The sequence below is a fragment of the Globicephala melas genome, chromosome 13, assembly GCF_963455315.2.
Source record: "Globicephala melas chromosome 13, mGloMel1.2, whole genome shotgun sequence".
In the NCBI taxonomy this organism is placed as follows: domain Eukaryota; kingdom Metazoa; phylum Chordata; class Mammalia; order Artiodactyla; family Delphinidae; genus Globicephala; species Globicephala melas.
In genome coordinates, this window is record NC_083326.1 from 84,591,817 (window position 1) to 84,606,896 (window position 15,080).

A 15,080-nucleotide genomic window follows, 5' to 3' on the forward strand; every position below is an offset into this window, starting at 1 on the left:
TGAGGGACCCTCAGGAGCCACGAGGCCGGGCCTGTTAGAGGACATGCCGGGCATCCACGTCCCTGAGCGTTCTTCCTCTGCTCTGGGCACTGGTCAGTGCAGCCCAGGGTCTAAGGGCTGGCCTGGCTTTGCTGGCCGTGCATCCCTGGGTGAGTTATTTATCCTCACGTGCAAAGCAGGGGCATCAGGAAGAGAGAGTCTCATGATACGAGCGTAGACTGCGTGGGCCTGTGATTGACGCGGGAGGATTGATACACTTAGGATACAGGTGCAGGGATGGCGCTGTTCCGGCTCCGTGCTCTGCGGTCCATGTGCCTTGTCCACAGGCTGGGCATTTTGGGTGTGAGCTTGATACTCAACCTCTGCCTTGAGCCTTGCTCTTCTGGAAAAGGTTTTCAAGGTATTTCTTTGCTTTTTTAAAATATTTATTTATTTATTTGGCTGCACCGGGTCTTAGTTGTGGCACGCGGGATCTTCGTTGCGGCACGCGGGATCTTTTTACTTGTGGCAGGCGGGATCTAGTTCCCTGACCTGTGATCAAACCTGGGCCCCCTGCATTGGGAATGCGAAGTCTTAACTGCTGGACCACCAGGGAGGTCTCTCAAGGTATTTCTCATCTCCTCCCACACCGTGTGGAGGAGGGACAGACGTGCTTCTGCAACACAGAGGCCTGGAGCAGTGAGGCGATTGGCTGAGGCCGGCCCTGGCCCCATGGGTTGAGGACTGGGCCCTGCTGAGTTCGGGGAGGGGGTGGTCACCCCAGACCTCACTGCTGGTGGCCGTGGTTGTGCCTCCTGGGGCTTTGCTGGGCCTCTCCCAGATCGCCTCCACCCCTGACCACCCAGGGCAGGCAGGACTGACCTGAGCCTGGAGCTCCAGGGGGCCTCTTGGTCCCCAAGGCCCTCTGTGAGGCCGTGTGAGCTGCTTGGGACCAGGCCATCCTCGGAGGGGGCGGGTCCTGGAGGGTTGGAACCCCGTCCCTGGGCGCTGTTGTCCTTGGATCCCTCAGCAGGCCTTGAGCTGCGCTGCCGGGAAGCGGTGAAGGAGCCTTGGGGCTGGAGAAGGCATGTGGCGTGGAGGTTACCAGCAGGCAGGCTCTTGCCTGGGTTTGAATCCGCCTCTGCCGCTTCCTGTCTCTGTGTCCTCGGGGACACACCGTAGGAGGGCTTGTGAGGGCAACACCATTGACACCCATCTGGGGTTGGGCAGCGCTCAGACCTACCCCCCAAGCTCGGTGAACGTCAGCTGTTCCTAATGAGGAGGGAGTGGGTGTTTTTGAGTGAATTGGAACTTGTAAGCAGTTGTGAGGTTGGAGAAGCATTGTGCAGCATGGCAGCGTGGGCGTGGCCTTCTAGGGCCTGAACGAGGCCCCTGCCTGAGTGCTTCACAGAGAGCAGAGCTCCTGGGTTGGCCTCGGGTGGTGGGTCTGAGCCACCTGGTGCAGGGCGGGAGGCTTAGGGGACGGGCTGGGGCCCAGCCGCCTCCTGCTTGCCTGTAGCATCAGCAGCTGGCCTTGACCCTGCGCCCATCCTCGTGGGTCTGTCTTGTGCACAATGTCAGCACCGCAGGCCAGTCTGGCTGACTCTGGTCCCAGGTCCTGCTGTGCAGAGGATGCGGCCAGTGCTGGCTCTGGAGCGGCATCCCTGGCGTTCCTTCCCTGGTTTGAGGCTAGTTCGGGTTTTCCGGGGTGGCGGCTCTCGTTGGAAGCGCACACGCACTAGATGGCAGCCTGGCTCCGCCCTGGCCACGGCCTTCAGCACAGTTGCTTGTGGGAGATCTTTGAGGGCGTGATGGCCTGGGCCTCAGGAGAGCCCTCTATTCGGTCAGAAAGTGACAGGGCCAAACGCCGTTCTACTAAGATGCTTCGCTCTGCCCTGAGTTCTGGGAAGCGGTCCTCGTTTTGCCGGGACCCTGGTGTAGAGCCAGAGGCAGGTAGCCGTGTGCGCGATCCTTTGGAGTGATTGTTGAGCAGTGAATGACGGTTAGCGCATCAGCCTGGTGACTTGAGGGCCCCCGGCTGCTGGTACCACCTGCCAGCTCCCAGGGCTGAGCCCTCCTGGCCGGGAAGCCCTGGTCCGCGTCACGAGGCACAGCGCTTGCTCACGTGCATCCCTGGAGATGCAGCCGTGCCCTCAGCTGCTGGAGGATTTTGCCTTTTGGATGAACAATGACGACTCTTTCCTTCCACTCTAGGGCGTTCTGGACCGGTTTTCTCAGATTCAGCCAAAGCTCATCTTCTCCGTGGAGGCCGTCGTGTACAATGGCAAGGAGCACGACCATGTGGACAAGCTGCAGCAGGTCGTTAGAGGTGCGTGGGCTGGCGTGGGGGGCGGGGGGCAGGGGCGAGAGCCCCCCCCAGGGGTCCCAAGAGCCCTGCAGAAACGGAGTAGTCTCAGTCCTAGGTCGTGTTACGTTTCAGCAAAAAAGAAAAAGATTAGCGGCTAGGTATGTTGTGTCCTGCAAGCTTGTGTTTTCTCCTCCCCGCCGCTTTCAGGACTAGCAGACCTGAAAAAAGTGGTGGTGATTCCTTACGTTTCCTCCCGAGAGAAGATAGACATTTCCAGGATTCCAAATAGGTAAGCCAGCCGCGTGCTGATCACTGGTTGCATGTGAAACCCACTCAGAGTCCCAGCCGGGCTGCAGGTTCAGTGGATCTTTGCACTTGGGGTTGGAGTGTTTCAGAGTTGCAAGATGTCTTGGTTAAAAATCGTCATTCTGTAGATGGGGACCCGAGGGCCCCGGGGGAATCCCTCGGGGCCACGTGGTAACTTAGTGGCAGAACAGAGACTGTCCCAGGCATCCTAACTCTTCCTGTCTCATGTTCCTTGGAAGTGGTGGGCTTGGATGGGGCCAGGCTGGCTCCCCGGATCGGCCACAGCAGTTCTGAACAGTGACTCATGTGTATCCACAGGTGCGTATGTGTGTGGATGTGCGTATGTGCACACACACACGTACACCTCTGTGTACGTGGTTCATACGTATGTGTATTTGTGTGCACGTATGTACACACACGCAGCCACACAAAGGTATACACATGCATATATGTGGGGGTTTTCTTTCATTTTACAACCTATTTTTTGTTGCCATTGCTCATGGCATCTTCCTTTGCTTTTCTGACGTTTATAAGCCGGTAGGCCACAGGCCTTGACGTGGAACAGAATGGTGAGCACCTTAATTCTGAACAGAAGTTAGGAAAATGGATCATGATTTGGTCCAAGTTGAGATTCTTCCCAAATTCTTGTTATACACCTTTCATCTCTCTGTAAGCCATCATAGAGGAGCGAGTTCTGAGGTCGGGCGTGTTTACCTGCGCAGGTAAACCTGTCCATTTAGCCTCGCATCTGGGCTGCAGGCAGGAGTCTCTGAGTGGCCCCAGGCCCCATGAGAAGCGGCGGCAGAGCCGCAGGTGGGGATCCTGGGTGTGCCGTGGCGGGGAGGGAGGCGGCGAGGAGGCCTTGCTACTCAGGCAGATGGGGTGGACGCGTGGCTGAGCGGCACTGTGCAGGCGCCCTCCGGGGGGCACGGAGGGGGCTAAAGCTCATGTGCTGTCCCCCACGTTTACAGTCGAGCTGGGGGGACAAGACACGCCCGCAGGAAGGGGGAGCTGTGACCGCTCGGCCCCGTAGACACAGCCATGCTCACTGAGTTGGGGACAGGAAGTGCCCAGGAGGTGAGAGAAGGGCGTGGTTGCTTCTCTGTGGGGCCTGGGGGAGGTGACACCCGAGGGACCTTGAGAGGTGAGCAGGGTCTGGGGACAGCTGCAGTACCAGGGCTCCAGAGGCTGAAGGGAGCTGCGGCAAAGTGACTGTTCCTCTAAGGCCATGGTCTCGAGCCACACTGCTCGGGGTCAGATCTCAGCTGTGTGGCCCTCGGCCAGTGATCAACCTCTCTGTGCCTTGTTTTCCCCATCTGCAAAACGGGGATAACAGTACCTTCCTCGCAGGCTTAGCAGTGTGCATGAAGTTAGCTCTCAGTAACGTCGTCTGTCATTATGGGCAGGTGACAGCTGCAGGCCAGAGTGGGCTGTGTCCTCTGGAGCATCCGGGTCAGGATGTGCAGGTCCTTACAGGCAGGTCCAGGGGCATGGACTGTCCCCTAGACTGTGGGAACCCTGCCGACCTTGATAAATTACACCCCTGCCGTGAATATAGCTCCCCTGGTTTTATTGATGGGGCCGTACGCACAAAGGCCAGGAGGAAAACAGGACGGTTTGCTGGCCCCGCGGTGGCCCGGCTTTTATTTTTCTGAATGTGTTCATTGGTGATTGATAGAAAGTGAGGGCATCCAGAAGTAACGTTAACCACTTGGTTTAGCTTCAGGCAGTGCGGAGAGCTCCGCAGCCCCGGTCCCCCGCCTCCCGGGGAAGCAGGCCCCCAGCGCTCTCCAGCCTTTGATTCCTGGGTGCCACAGATAAACCGAAAGCGCCTCTGCGCGTCTGTGGGGGGACTGCCCTTTGGGTTTTTCCTTTTGAGAAGAAGCAACAAAAGTAATCGCTGTTTACTGTGATTTGTACACCGATGGAGAGAAAACGTTTTTCTCTGTGTGGAGCATTCGACTCGATTGGGCCCTTTGTGTAAATGGGACTCGGATGGGAGGTGGAGGCGGACTGGGGCTCTCATTGGCTGGAAGGCTCCACAGTGAATAATCTTCCTGCCGCTCTGGAGAGGAAGGGTCTGCTTGTTTACCGCTCAGAATTATTTGGGGTGCCCATTTCAAATGGCCGCACCTCCCCCAGGAGACATCCTCATCTTTTCTTTTGTTTAAAGATTTATTTTTATGTGTTTATTTATTTATTTTGGCCTCGCTGGGTCTTAGATGCAGCGTGTGGGATCTTCGTTGAGGCATTTGGGGTCTTTCAGTTGCGGCATGCATGCGGGATCTAGTTCCCCGACCAGGGATCGAACGCAGGCCCCCTGCATTGGGAGTGCGGAGTCTTACCCACTAGACCACCAGGGAAGTCCCACATCCTCATCTTTAAGGGGGCCTTTCCATGCAAGACAGCACACTTCTTCACTTTCGTGTGCATCCGTTTGTATTTCAGAGTAATTCTCCTTGGCAGTTGGCTGCAGGCCGCGTTTAACTGACTTCTCCCCTTTCCTTGAAAGAAAGTTCCGTTTGACAAAGCAGTAGTTTCGATTTTTCCCCTTTCTTCTCCCTTCTAAACCAGTGGAGGAACAGGGCCGGGGTTTTGGAATCGATGTTTCCGCCGATCTCAAACTAGAGAAACTGCCTCTCTCCCAAGGTGGCTTTGTGGCTTCCGCTACCCTGTTTCTGCTCAGAAAACAGCCCCTTCGGCGGTTCTTGGTGACGTGCAGTGCGCTTTACGGCAGCTCTGGGGGCAGGGCAGGGCAGGCTGTTTAGGCTGGAGCCAGTAGCTGGGCTGAATTGTATTTGTTCCTGGACAGATACTTGCATCTGGCCGTTGTAAACCTCAGGATACAGGGAAGCAGTGAGAACAATTGCCCCGCAGGTTGGCACCGCTTTCTGGCTGTGCCCTTCAGGTGTCAGAAGAGCTTATAACCCGGCACCTCCTCCCCCCTTCTCCTGGGGGGAAAGGGAAGGACTCAGGCACCCTGGGCTCTAGCTTGCCTTTGGGGAACCTGGGGAAACCAGGCATCTGCTAATCAGAAGGTTAGTAGCAAACGGGAGGTGCGCCTGGGCTCCAGGGACTTGAGCATCACCTCAGAGCCCCTCCCGGAGTTTGCGTACAAGCAGCCAACGTGTTAAATGCAAGGGGTCCTCCTCCACAGTGCTTATTAAAGCGCTTAGATTCTCTGGAGAGACAGCCCTCGGCCCCATCAGCAGTGCTAATAAAGCAACCGGAAATTTTCGGGACTTCCCTGGTGGTCCAGTGGCTAAGACTCCGAGCTCCTAATGCAGGGGGCCCGGGTTTCATTCCTGGTCGGGAACTAGATCCCGCATGCCTGCCGCGACTAAGACCCAGAGCAGCCAAAATAAATAAATCAATATTAAGAAAAAGAAAAAAGCAACCGGAAATTTTCACTCAGTTACTTTTTATTCAATTAGCATGAATCCTTGAGCCCCGACTTCTCCCTTCTCTCTTGGGAAGCTTCCAGACAAGGCAGGTCCCTGGAATCTAGGTCGTCACCCAGGTAGACGTGGCGGGGGGTGAACGGGAGGACTCGACAGATTTCCGCACCCCCGCCCCGCCAGGCGTTCTAGAACCTTCACCGTTTGTCTCCTGCGCCTTTTTGCCCACAGCGTGTTCCTGGAGGACTTCCTGGCCACTGGGCAAGGTGCGCAAGCCCCTCAGCTGGAGTTCGAGCAGCTGCCCTTCAGCCACCCGCTCTTCATCATGTTTTCGTCGGGCACGACCGGAGCGCCCAAGTGCATGGTGCACTCGGTCGGGGTAGGTCTGCACCCCATCCCTGCCTGGGGGCTTCCTGCTGGCTAGGGCGGCACCCCGTCCCCGCTCTCCAGGTGGGGTGCTGCGCCGAGATCCGGCCTCGAGCCGGGCGGTGGGGGGCTGCTGCCCCAGCTGCCGTGGCCCCGTCGCCACGGGGTCCTGGGACTCCACAGCGCCACCAGGGCAAGGCCTGCGCCGGGCGAGCCGGTGACAGTCATGCTATACGTCATGACCCCTTAGGGTATTGTGAGTCCAACAGATGGGCCCTGCCCGCATTTTATTTTATTTATTTATTTTTAAATTAATTTTTCTTGGAGTAGAATTGCTTTACAATGTTGTGTTAGTTTCTGCTGTACAGCAAAGTAAATCAGTTATACATATATCCCCTCTCTTTTGGATTTCCTTCCCATTTAGGTCACCACAGTGCACTGAGTAGAGTTCCCTGTGCTCTACAGTAGGTTCTCATCAGTTATCTATTTTATACATAGTATCAGTAGTGTATGTGTGTCAGTTCCAATCTCCCAATTCCTCCCCCCCCCGCCCCCTTTTCCCCCTTGGTGTCCATACGTTTGTTCTCTGTGTCTGTGTCTCTATTTCTGCTTTGCGAACAAGATCATCTGTACCATTTTTCTAGATTCCACATTTGTGCGTTAATATACGATGTTTGTTTTTCTCTTTGTGCCTCACTTCACTCTGTATAACAGTCTCTAGGTCCATCCACGTCTCTACAAATGACCTAATTTCATTCCTTTTTATGGCCTAGTAATATTCCATGGTATACATGTACCATTTCTTCTTTATCCATTCCTCTGTTGATGGACACTTAGGTTGCTTCCACGTCCGGGCTATTGTAAATAGTGCTGCAGTGAACATTGGGGTGCATGTGTCTTTTTGAATTATGGTTTTCGCTGGGTATATGCCCAGGAGTGGGATTGCTGGGTCATATGGTAGTTCTATTTTTAGTTTTTTAAGGACGTCCGTACTGTTCTCCATAGTGGCTGTATCAGTTTACATTCCCACCAATAGTGCAAGAGGGTTCCCTTTTCTCCACACCTTCTCCAGCATTTGTTGTTTGTAGATTGTGGTGATCGCCATTATGACCATGTGAGCTGATACCTCATTGTGGTTTTGATTTGCATTTCTCTAATTAGTGATGGTGAACATCTTTTCATGTGTTTTTTGGCCATCTGCCGGCATTTTAAACAGAAGGAAACAGGTTAGGTGAGAAGAGAAGATATCAGCTCATCAAGGGTCCTAAGAGGTGTTGGTGTGTTTTCTCAAAGCTGTCATGTAAGCGTGGGTACGGACGGTGCACGTGCCAGGCAGCGTCGCCAAACTTCTGTCTGACCGTGGGCTGGGGTCAAAAAGTTTGAAAGCCGCCGGGTTATGTTATAAAGTGCGGTTAACCGAGGGAGGACTTACCGTGCTGTGTGAGTCAGCTCGGGCTGCCGTAGCAAAATAGCACGGGCTGAGGGGGGTCTTAAACAGCGAAGATTTACTTCCTTGCGGCTCTGGAGGCTGGGTGTCCAAGACCGGGGTGTGGGCAGGGTTGGTTCCCTCTGAGCCTCTGTCGTCGGCTCGCAGGGGGCTGCCTTCTCGCTCTGTCCTCACGCGCTCTTTCCTCTCTGCACGCACATTCCCGGCGTCTCTTTGGGGTCTAATTTTCCTCTCTTCGTAAGGACATCCATCGCGGTGGACAAGCGCCCACCCTATCGGCCTCGTTTTAACCTCCTCCCCTCTAGGAGGCCCGAGGATTATCTGAGTGGAGAAACCTCACGTTGTCTAAGAGCCTTCCAGCCATCGCTTGGTCAGATGGCGGTATTTGAACATGAAATACGGAATTTCTCTTATTCCAGCTCATGCAGCTTTTACAGCTGTTCTCTGCTAGAACATCTAGAAGCTGTTTGAGCCCCTGCCGTTGAATCACTCTAACGTCTTCATACAGCTCTTTACACCGTGTTCTCATGAGAACGTGGAAAGAGGTTAACACAACTTTGTCATCACCTGGATTTGCATCCAAGGAAGATCCGATGGCAGGTTAGGAACGATAACCGCCAGCTACACACGAGCCTGTTCACAGACAGTGGGTGACTTCTCAGGAGCCACGGAGTGGGAGGGAGGGGACATCGGGGGCCAAAGCCTTGATTTCTGGAAGAGTGGCCTCTTCGTAGGAGCGAGTGCTTGTTGCTCACCAGCCTGTTTTATCATACTGAGTCGGGCGTGTTCAGAGCCTAAGGTGTAGCTGCTGGCACCGCGTTTTGCCTGGAGGGGGACCCCTGGTGTGCCTGGTCGGAGGCCCGATATCCGGCCACAGGCCCGATATCCGGCCACAGAGATGAGTGTTTTTAGAAACCTGGCAGGCGAGGGCGTTGCGGGGTGTGTGTGTGGGAAAACAGCACATTTTAGGAAAACCTGCCGTGCCCGACTGTACTTTTATTTTCAGTGCTCTTTGCCTAGCGAATGTCCCTTTTTTGGGAGTGGAACATAAAAATGTATTAGATGAAATGTAGTTTGCTCATAAAACCATTGTGCTTGGTATATTCAGAATATGGAAAAGTCAGGAAAAATTATATTAATTCTGGCTTCGCTGGGCTCTTGCATCTCCAGAGAAGTGACTAAGCACCTTGCCTGTTTTCAAGCGTTATCTCGAGCGGAAACTTGAAAACAGTGCGGTGGGACCGCCGACAGTGCCCCTGGGGCTGGCAGCAGGGTCAGGGTTGGGTTGGGACGTTGTGATCCCCGTTTGCTGTTTTGTGCTTTCTAAGCCCACAAAAGAGCCCAGAAAACAGCTTCCGTCTTCCTTCTTTTAAATTACTCTTCTTGCTTGAGATTCAGAAACCACGCTGCTGATACTTCCTGACGCTCAGGGAAAGCATTCAGACTTGCCATAAATATTTAGAAATTAAGGGCCGAGCTGTTGACGCGACTCGTTAAGGTTCACACAGAGAGAAGCAAAGGAGGGTTTTGTGCCGTCGAGAGAGTGAGGTTGCTGAGCCGGTGAGCACGTGGCGGGTTATGAATAGGCCGGGCTCACAGAGGTAGACCGTACGGGCGAAGATGCCCTTTAAGGGCCAATCTAAGTGAAAAGGGAAGTCGAGGGGGATCTGCCACGGGTTCCTATAATCCAGGAGCTCCCAGCCCTTTCTGTGGATTTGCCACGTGAACACTCAGCGTTCATGGAAAGGGTTCCTGAAATGTTTGTTGTCCCCACGTGGTCGCCCGCCTCCTCTGAGTGAGAGCAGTGTGTGTTGAGGGACTTTGAGGAAGCCTGTGACTGTCCTGGGTGGGCGCGGGTATGCTGTCCCTGACCCTGCAGCGCACGCACGGTGAAGCCACCGGGCTCTTGGCTCCCGCGTGCAGACCCAGGGTGGCCTCGGGGAGCCCTCAGAACGGGCTCTCCCTCCCAGCAGCCTTTCTACCGCTGTCTCTCCGAGCCCCATGTGGTCCATCCCCAGGGCAGGCGTCCCCGCTGCGGGCCTGGTGACGGGGTGCCGTCTGGGACAGACTCGGGAATAGGGGCGCTGGCTCTGGAGTCAGGGAATTTGCTGGGTAGGATTGTTTCTGTTGAGCTTTGAAAGGGATCATCTCCTCCTACTGGCTTGTGTTTTTTTTTGTTTTTTTTTTTTGTGGGACGCGGGCCTCTCACCATCGTGGCCTCTCCCGTTGCGGAGCACAGGCTCCGGACGCGCAGGCTCAGCGGCCATGGCTCACGGGCCCAGCCGCTCCGTGGCACGTGGGATCCTCCCGGACCGGGGCACGAACCCGTGTCCCCTGCATCGGCAGGCGGACTCTCACCACTGCGCCACCAGGGAAGCCCTGGCTTGTTTTTTATTTCCCTTGGGTACAATGAGGGTCATCAAGGCTGGTTTTAATACGTGGGTCCCGATAGTCCCTAAACAACCAGGGCCACCGTTGCCGTCAGCTGGCGGCTCCCGTCTGTGGCCAGACTGAGCGCAGTGGTTGGCCTTTTCAGGGGCTTCGGAGGGGCCGCGTCCCTGATCTAGCCTTGGCATCTTGTACGAGACCCATTGAAAGGATGGGAACACCGAGAGATGAAGCAGCTGGTTCAGGGCCCCCTTGCTCTGCTCTCTGCATCGTGCTTGGGGCTGGGAAGCTTCCTGTCCCCCTGTGAGCCACAGGTGACACAGAGTCATCTGGAACAAGTGGGGTCTGGGCAGCGGAATACTATACAGCTGTACGAAAACCATGAGGGAAACTCCCTGTGTTGATAAGTGGAAAAAGCAAACTGCGGGACAGTGCGTCCAGATAAAAAACCAGCATAAATACATGCACGCAGATAGGCAAGAAACATACCTGGAAATGTGCGCGGGAGACGTACGGTTACTGGCTGCAGGAGGGGGCGGGGGCTTGTCATGGTGTGTGCTTTAGAGATTCGGTCCAAGCGAATATACTGCCCAGTGAACATTAAAATGAAAAGTAATAGATCACATGTCGGGGTTGGGAGAGGGGTCTGCCTGGGCGTTGGAGCTGAAAGCAGGGTCTTGAGCTACCCCTCGGCCAAGGAGTCCCTGAGCTCCGATCCGAGGCTCTCGGAGCTGCAGACCCAGCAGCGGCTGTGCACCCCGGGGACAGTCCTGCCCAGGCATCCAGTCTTCCCCATCCACCACGAGGGAGCAAGGCTGGCCTGTAGTGCCCTGGTCTGGGGGCGGGCAGGTGTCCCTGCACCCAGCCTTTTACCTTCATCTTCGTGACTCTCCACTCCGTGATCTTCGCTTCTCTCTGCCTGAGGTTGGTGGGTCCCCAGTGCTTCTGATCACCTGGCGCCCAGAGCCTGCAGGCCGGCAGGGTCGGGTCAGGGTTTCTTCTCGTGTCCCCAGCGAGTCTTAGGGGTCAGGTGGCAGAGGGACGGGAGCATTGCTCGTCATGGTGAGGGTGCTCAGAGCTCTGCCTCTTCCTTGACCTCTCCTGCCCCAGGGCCGAGCGTCTGGGCTGCGCGCGCCTCTGTGCCCTCGGAGGAAGCAGCCTGGTTCACGCGGAATTCCCCCGCTTCTCCCCAGGGGACCCTCATCCAGCACCTGAAGGAGCACATTCTTCACGGCAACATGACCAGCAGTGACATCATCCTGTATTACACCACGGTGAGTGCGGGTGCTGTGCTGAGACGGGTGCCCTCCCCCTCCTCCGCGCCCCTCCCAGGACGGGCTTTGGTTCATTCAGGTAGGGAGGACTTTATCTTTACTCTTCTTTTTGCCTCTGCACCTTTGCACATGTCAGGAGCCAGAAGCGCAGCTCGAGCCGCAGGCAGCGTGCGCCAGACCCTGGGCTGCGTGCGCCAGACCCCAGGCCGCGTGCACCAGACCCTGGGCCGCGTGTGCGAGACCCTGGGCCGCGTGCGCCAGACCCTGGGCTGCGTGCGCCAGACCCCGGGCCGCGTGCGAGCAGCCCCTCCTGCGGGATCCTTCGCTCTTGCTCTCTTTCTCTCCCTCCCGGCGGCTGCCCACTTGAATCTCGGCACCAAGGTCGAGCACCAGCCTGGCCCGTCCCCCTGTGTTGACCTCGGTTGCCGCTGGGAGCCCTGGAGCCCTGGGGAAATCTAGAGAGACCGAGGAGACTGTTACTTCAGTCTCTTGAGCCTGTGGAGGTGGGGATGAGTGTCACGTGACGGAAATCTGTGGCTCAACCTGGGGGACAGGAACTTACCAGAGATGCCATGAGGACGGTCGGTTCTTGGTCATGTGCAATAGTAAAGGGACTCTGACCAGTTGAGGTGGAAAAGGAATTTACTGGAAGGCCGTGGGGTGGCGTGCTGAGAGGCAGAATAACGGCCCCAAAGGTTCCCATGTCCTCACTCCTGGAGCCCGTGCGTGTCACCTGATGCGGCAAAGGGGCTCTGCAGATGTGATTCGGCTGCGGCTCCGGAGACCGGGAGAGTGTCCTGCGTTATCCGGGGCCCAGGGTGATCACCAGGGTCCTTACAAGAGGGAGGCAGGAGCGGTGGAGCCAGAGGGGGCGGACGACAGAGCAGAGGCCAGAGCGCGGTGGGTCCATGAGCCAAGGAGCGCGGGGGCCCCTTGAAGCTGGAAAAGGCAAAGAAAGACCCTCCCCTGGAGCCTCCAGAAGGAACTCCCAGCCCCGCTGACACCTGAGTTTGGACACCCGACCTTCAGGACTCTCAGACAGTACATTTAGGCCACTGGGTTTGTGGCCGTTGTTTACAGCAGCCAGAGAAAGGGCATGCAGGGTGGCTCGAGCAGTTACTTCCACGGCTGGGGATCCAGGCGTGAGACCAGGCGGGGCCTGCGGGCGGCTGCGCGTGCAGCTGAGAGCCGCCGCTGTACTGCAGCGCCCGCGGGAGGCCCGCGGTCCTGCGCCCAGGACGGAGGTGGCCCTGCTTCCAGCCCTTCCCGTGGGTTAGTGTGGAGCGGGAGTCATCGAACCAGAGCTTGAGCTCAAGGTGCTGGAGCTGTTCCCGACGCTGCTGAACCCTGGAAGGTGAACGGTTAACAAGCCGAAGGAAGTGCTGTTTGTCCCAAGGGAAGAAAACTCAAAATCAGCTTTTTCCAAGACCGCAAATGTCCAGGGGCTCCAGAGTGATTTGGCTCCCATTTCCGGTCTGAGTTCTCAAGGAAGCAGAACGCTGAGGCATCTTCCTAACCTGGGAGGTCGAGGCCCAGGCCCTGCTGCTTCCCTGGTGCCAGGGCCCCAGGACCCGTTGCAGACACAGGAGGGAGCACTGACGTGCGACCAGGCGCAGGTCTCCCTGTGTGCCCAGCCGTAAATCCAGGGCTGTGGGCCAAATGATTTGGGTTTCTTTCAGCTGCAGGCTTTCCTTCTATCCCCCTCCCCCATCGTGAACAGTGAGTGGTGCTGGGTCCCCGCCAGGCTCTGCCAGGCTCCGGCCCTTTCAGACAGGAAGCCCAGCCCTGGGGCGTTAATGGAGCAGCGTTTTGAATTGCAGAACCCCACCCCCGGGGCAGCCACAGCTACGCTGACCTCCAACTCAGCTGCCTCCCTGGGACACGGTGAGGGGACAATGGAAGGACTCAAGGATCCAGAGCAGTTCTCTCGAAAGCAGTTCACTTTTCTGGGAAGCATCCTGCCCACGAAGGACGGGGCTGTTGCATTTTTCGGTGGAGGATGCCGGGTGCCAGCAGCAGCCTTGGGTGCCCCCAGCCGGCCCCAGCCAGGCCTGTGCTGTCGCTTGCTGACTTACTTTAACAGCTGGACAGTGAGGTGGCCGGGATGCAGTGCTGCCTATTACAGTAATTCCTTGGGAACTCCCCGGCGGTCCAGTGGTTAGGACTCCACAGCTTCACTGCCGAGGGCCCGGGTTCAATCCCTCGTTGGGGAACTAAGATCCCACAAGCCGTGCTGTGAGGCCAAAAAAAAAAGAAAAGCAAAAAAGATTCCTTATTAGAAGAAACTCAACTTAGGATGTTAAAACCCTTAAAAAAAAAAAAAAGGCAACTCAACTAAATGGAGGTTCTCGTGTGACCCCCTGGTTCCCTTTGCCGTTTCCATGGTGCCAAAGGGGGAGCACAGGTTGGTCATCGTGCTTCTACCCGCGTCACTCACACTGTTGTGACCTGTCTGGGGATTCTTAACTGCCACTTGGGTGCCACCTCACGTGGCCGCCTGGTCCCCAGTGGCGGGATTCTGACCTGGGGACACCGGGTGACCTGGGACACTGGGCCGCATCTGCTCCAGGCTCATGGATGGGCATCCGCCTGCCCTCGTTGCTTACGGGCTGGAATTGGGTTGTTTTGCCCTCTGGACAGAGATTCCTGCTTCCTTGTTCTGTCGCTATATTGCTTTAGGCCGGAATCTCCTACAAATTCTCCCAGCGTGGATGGGAGTGCCATTGTCAGTGGGGCTATGAGCACACTCTTTGGCTGTGAAAATTTTTTTAATTAAAAAAAAAATGCTCTACTTACACGTGGTAAGCATTTCATGCAGCACATGGGAACTTGGTGAGAGGTTGGCGTCTTCCAGGGCCCAGAGGCAGCCACGTCCGCCCTGCTCACTGCCCTGCCCCTCGGGCCCCTTTGCAGGCCCAGGGGTGGGGCCGGGGGTTCTGTATACGAACGGGGCGCTGCACACCCTCTGCCGGGCTGGCCCTGCCCCTTTACGGTCTGTCTCGAGACGGTTCTGCACAGAGCCAGGCCTCGTTCTTTTGGGTGGCTGCGCAGTGGCTGACCCCTGAGTGCTTGCTGGGTGCCAGGTGCTGTTTCCCACGTCCGACCCGGGTTGCCTGCTGCAGCGCCCAGGGTTCCCTGCACGTGTGCACCACGTGACCACGCAACGGGCATCTCTGTTGCCTTCGGTCCCTTGTCACCAGTGAGGCTGCAGGAAACGTTCTCCGACATGTCTTAGTGCACACGTGTGCGTTGATCCCTGCCATAAACTCTTTTAATTTTTATTTTTATTTTGGCTTCATTGGGTCTTTGTTGCTGCGCGCGGGCTTTCTCTAGTTGCTGCGAGCGGGGGCTACTCTTTGCTGCGACGCGTGGGCTTCTCATTACGGTAGCTTCTCTTGTTGCGAAGCAGGGGCTCTAGGCGCGCGGGCTTCAGTAGTTGTGGCATGCGGGCTCAGTAGTTGTGGCACACGGGCTCAGTAGTTGTGGCACGCGGGCTCAGTAGTTGTGGCACACGGGCTCAGTTGCTCCGCAGCACGTGGGGTCTCCCCAGACCAGAGATTGAACCCGTGTCCCCTGCACTGGCAGGTGGATTCTTAGCCTCTGCGCCACCAGGG

At 56.6% G+C, this 15,080-nt stretch overlaps 1 protein-coding gene across 5 annotated transcripts in view; it reads left to right on the forward strand.

Moving 5' to 3' along the window:
- Nucleotides 1–15,080, forward strand: part of AACS (acetoacetyl-CoA synthetase) — a 45,138-nt gene that overhangs the window by 12,801 nt on the left and 17,257 nt on the right. For all 5 annotated transcript variants that reach the window (XM_060311195.1, XM_030859981.2, XM_030859984.2 and 2 more), the window contains 4 exons: nucleotides 2,194–2,308; nucleotides 2,495–2,576; nucleotides 6,223–6,370; nucleotides 11,386–11,466. In XM_060311195.1, the coding sequence (XP_060167178.1) occupies nucleotides 2,194–2,308; nucleotides 2,495–2,576; nucleotides 6,223–6,370; nucleotides 11,386–11,466 (426 nt within the window). The remainder of the gene's footprint in view (nucleotides 1–2,193; nucleotides 2,309–2,494; nucleotides 2,577–6,222; nucleotides 6,371–11,385; nucleotides 11,467–15,080) is intronic.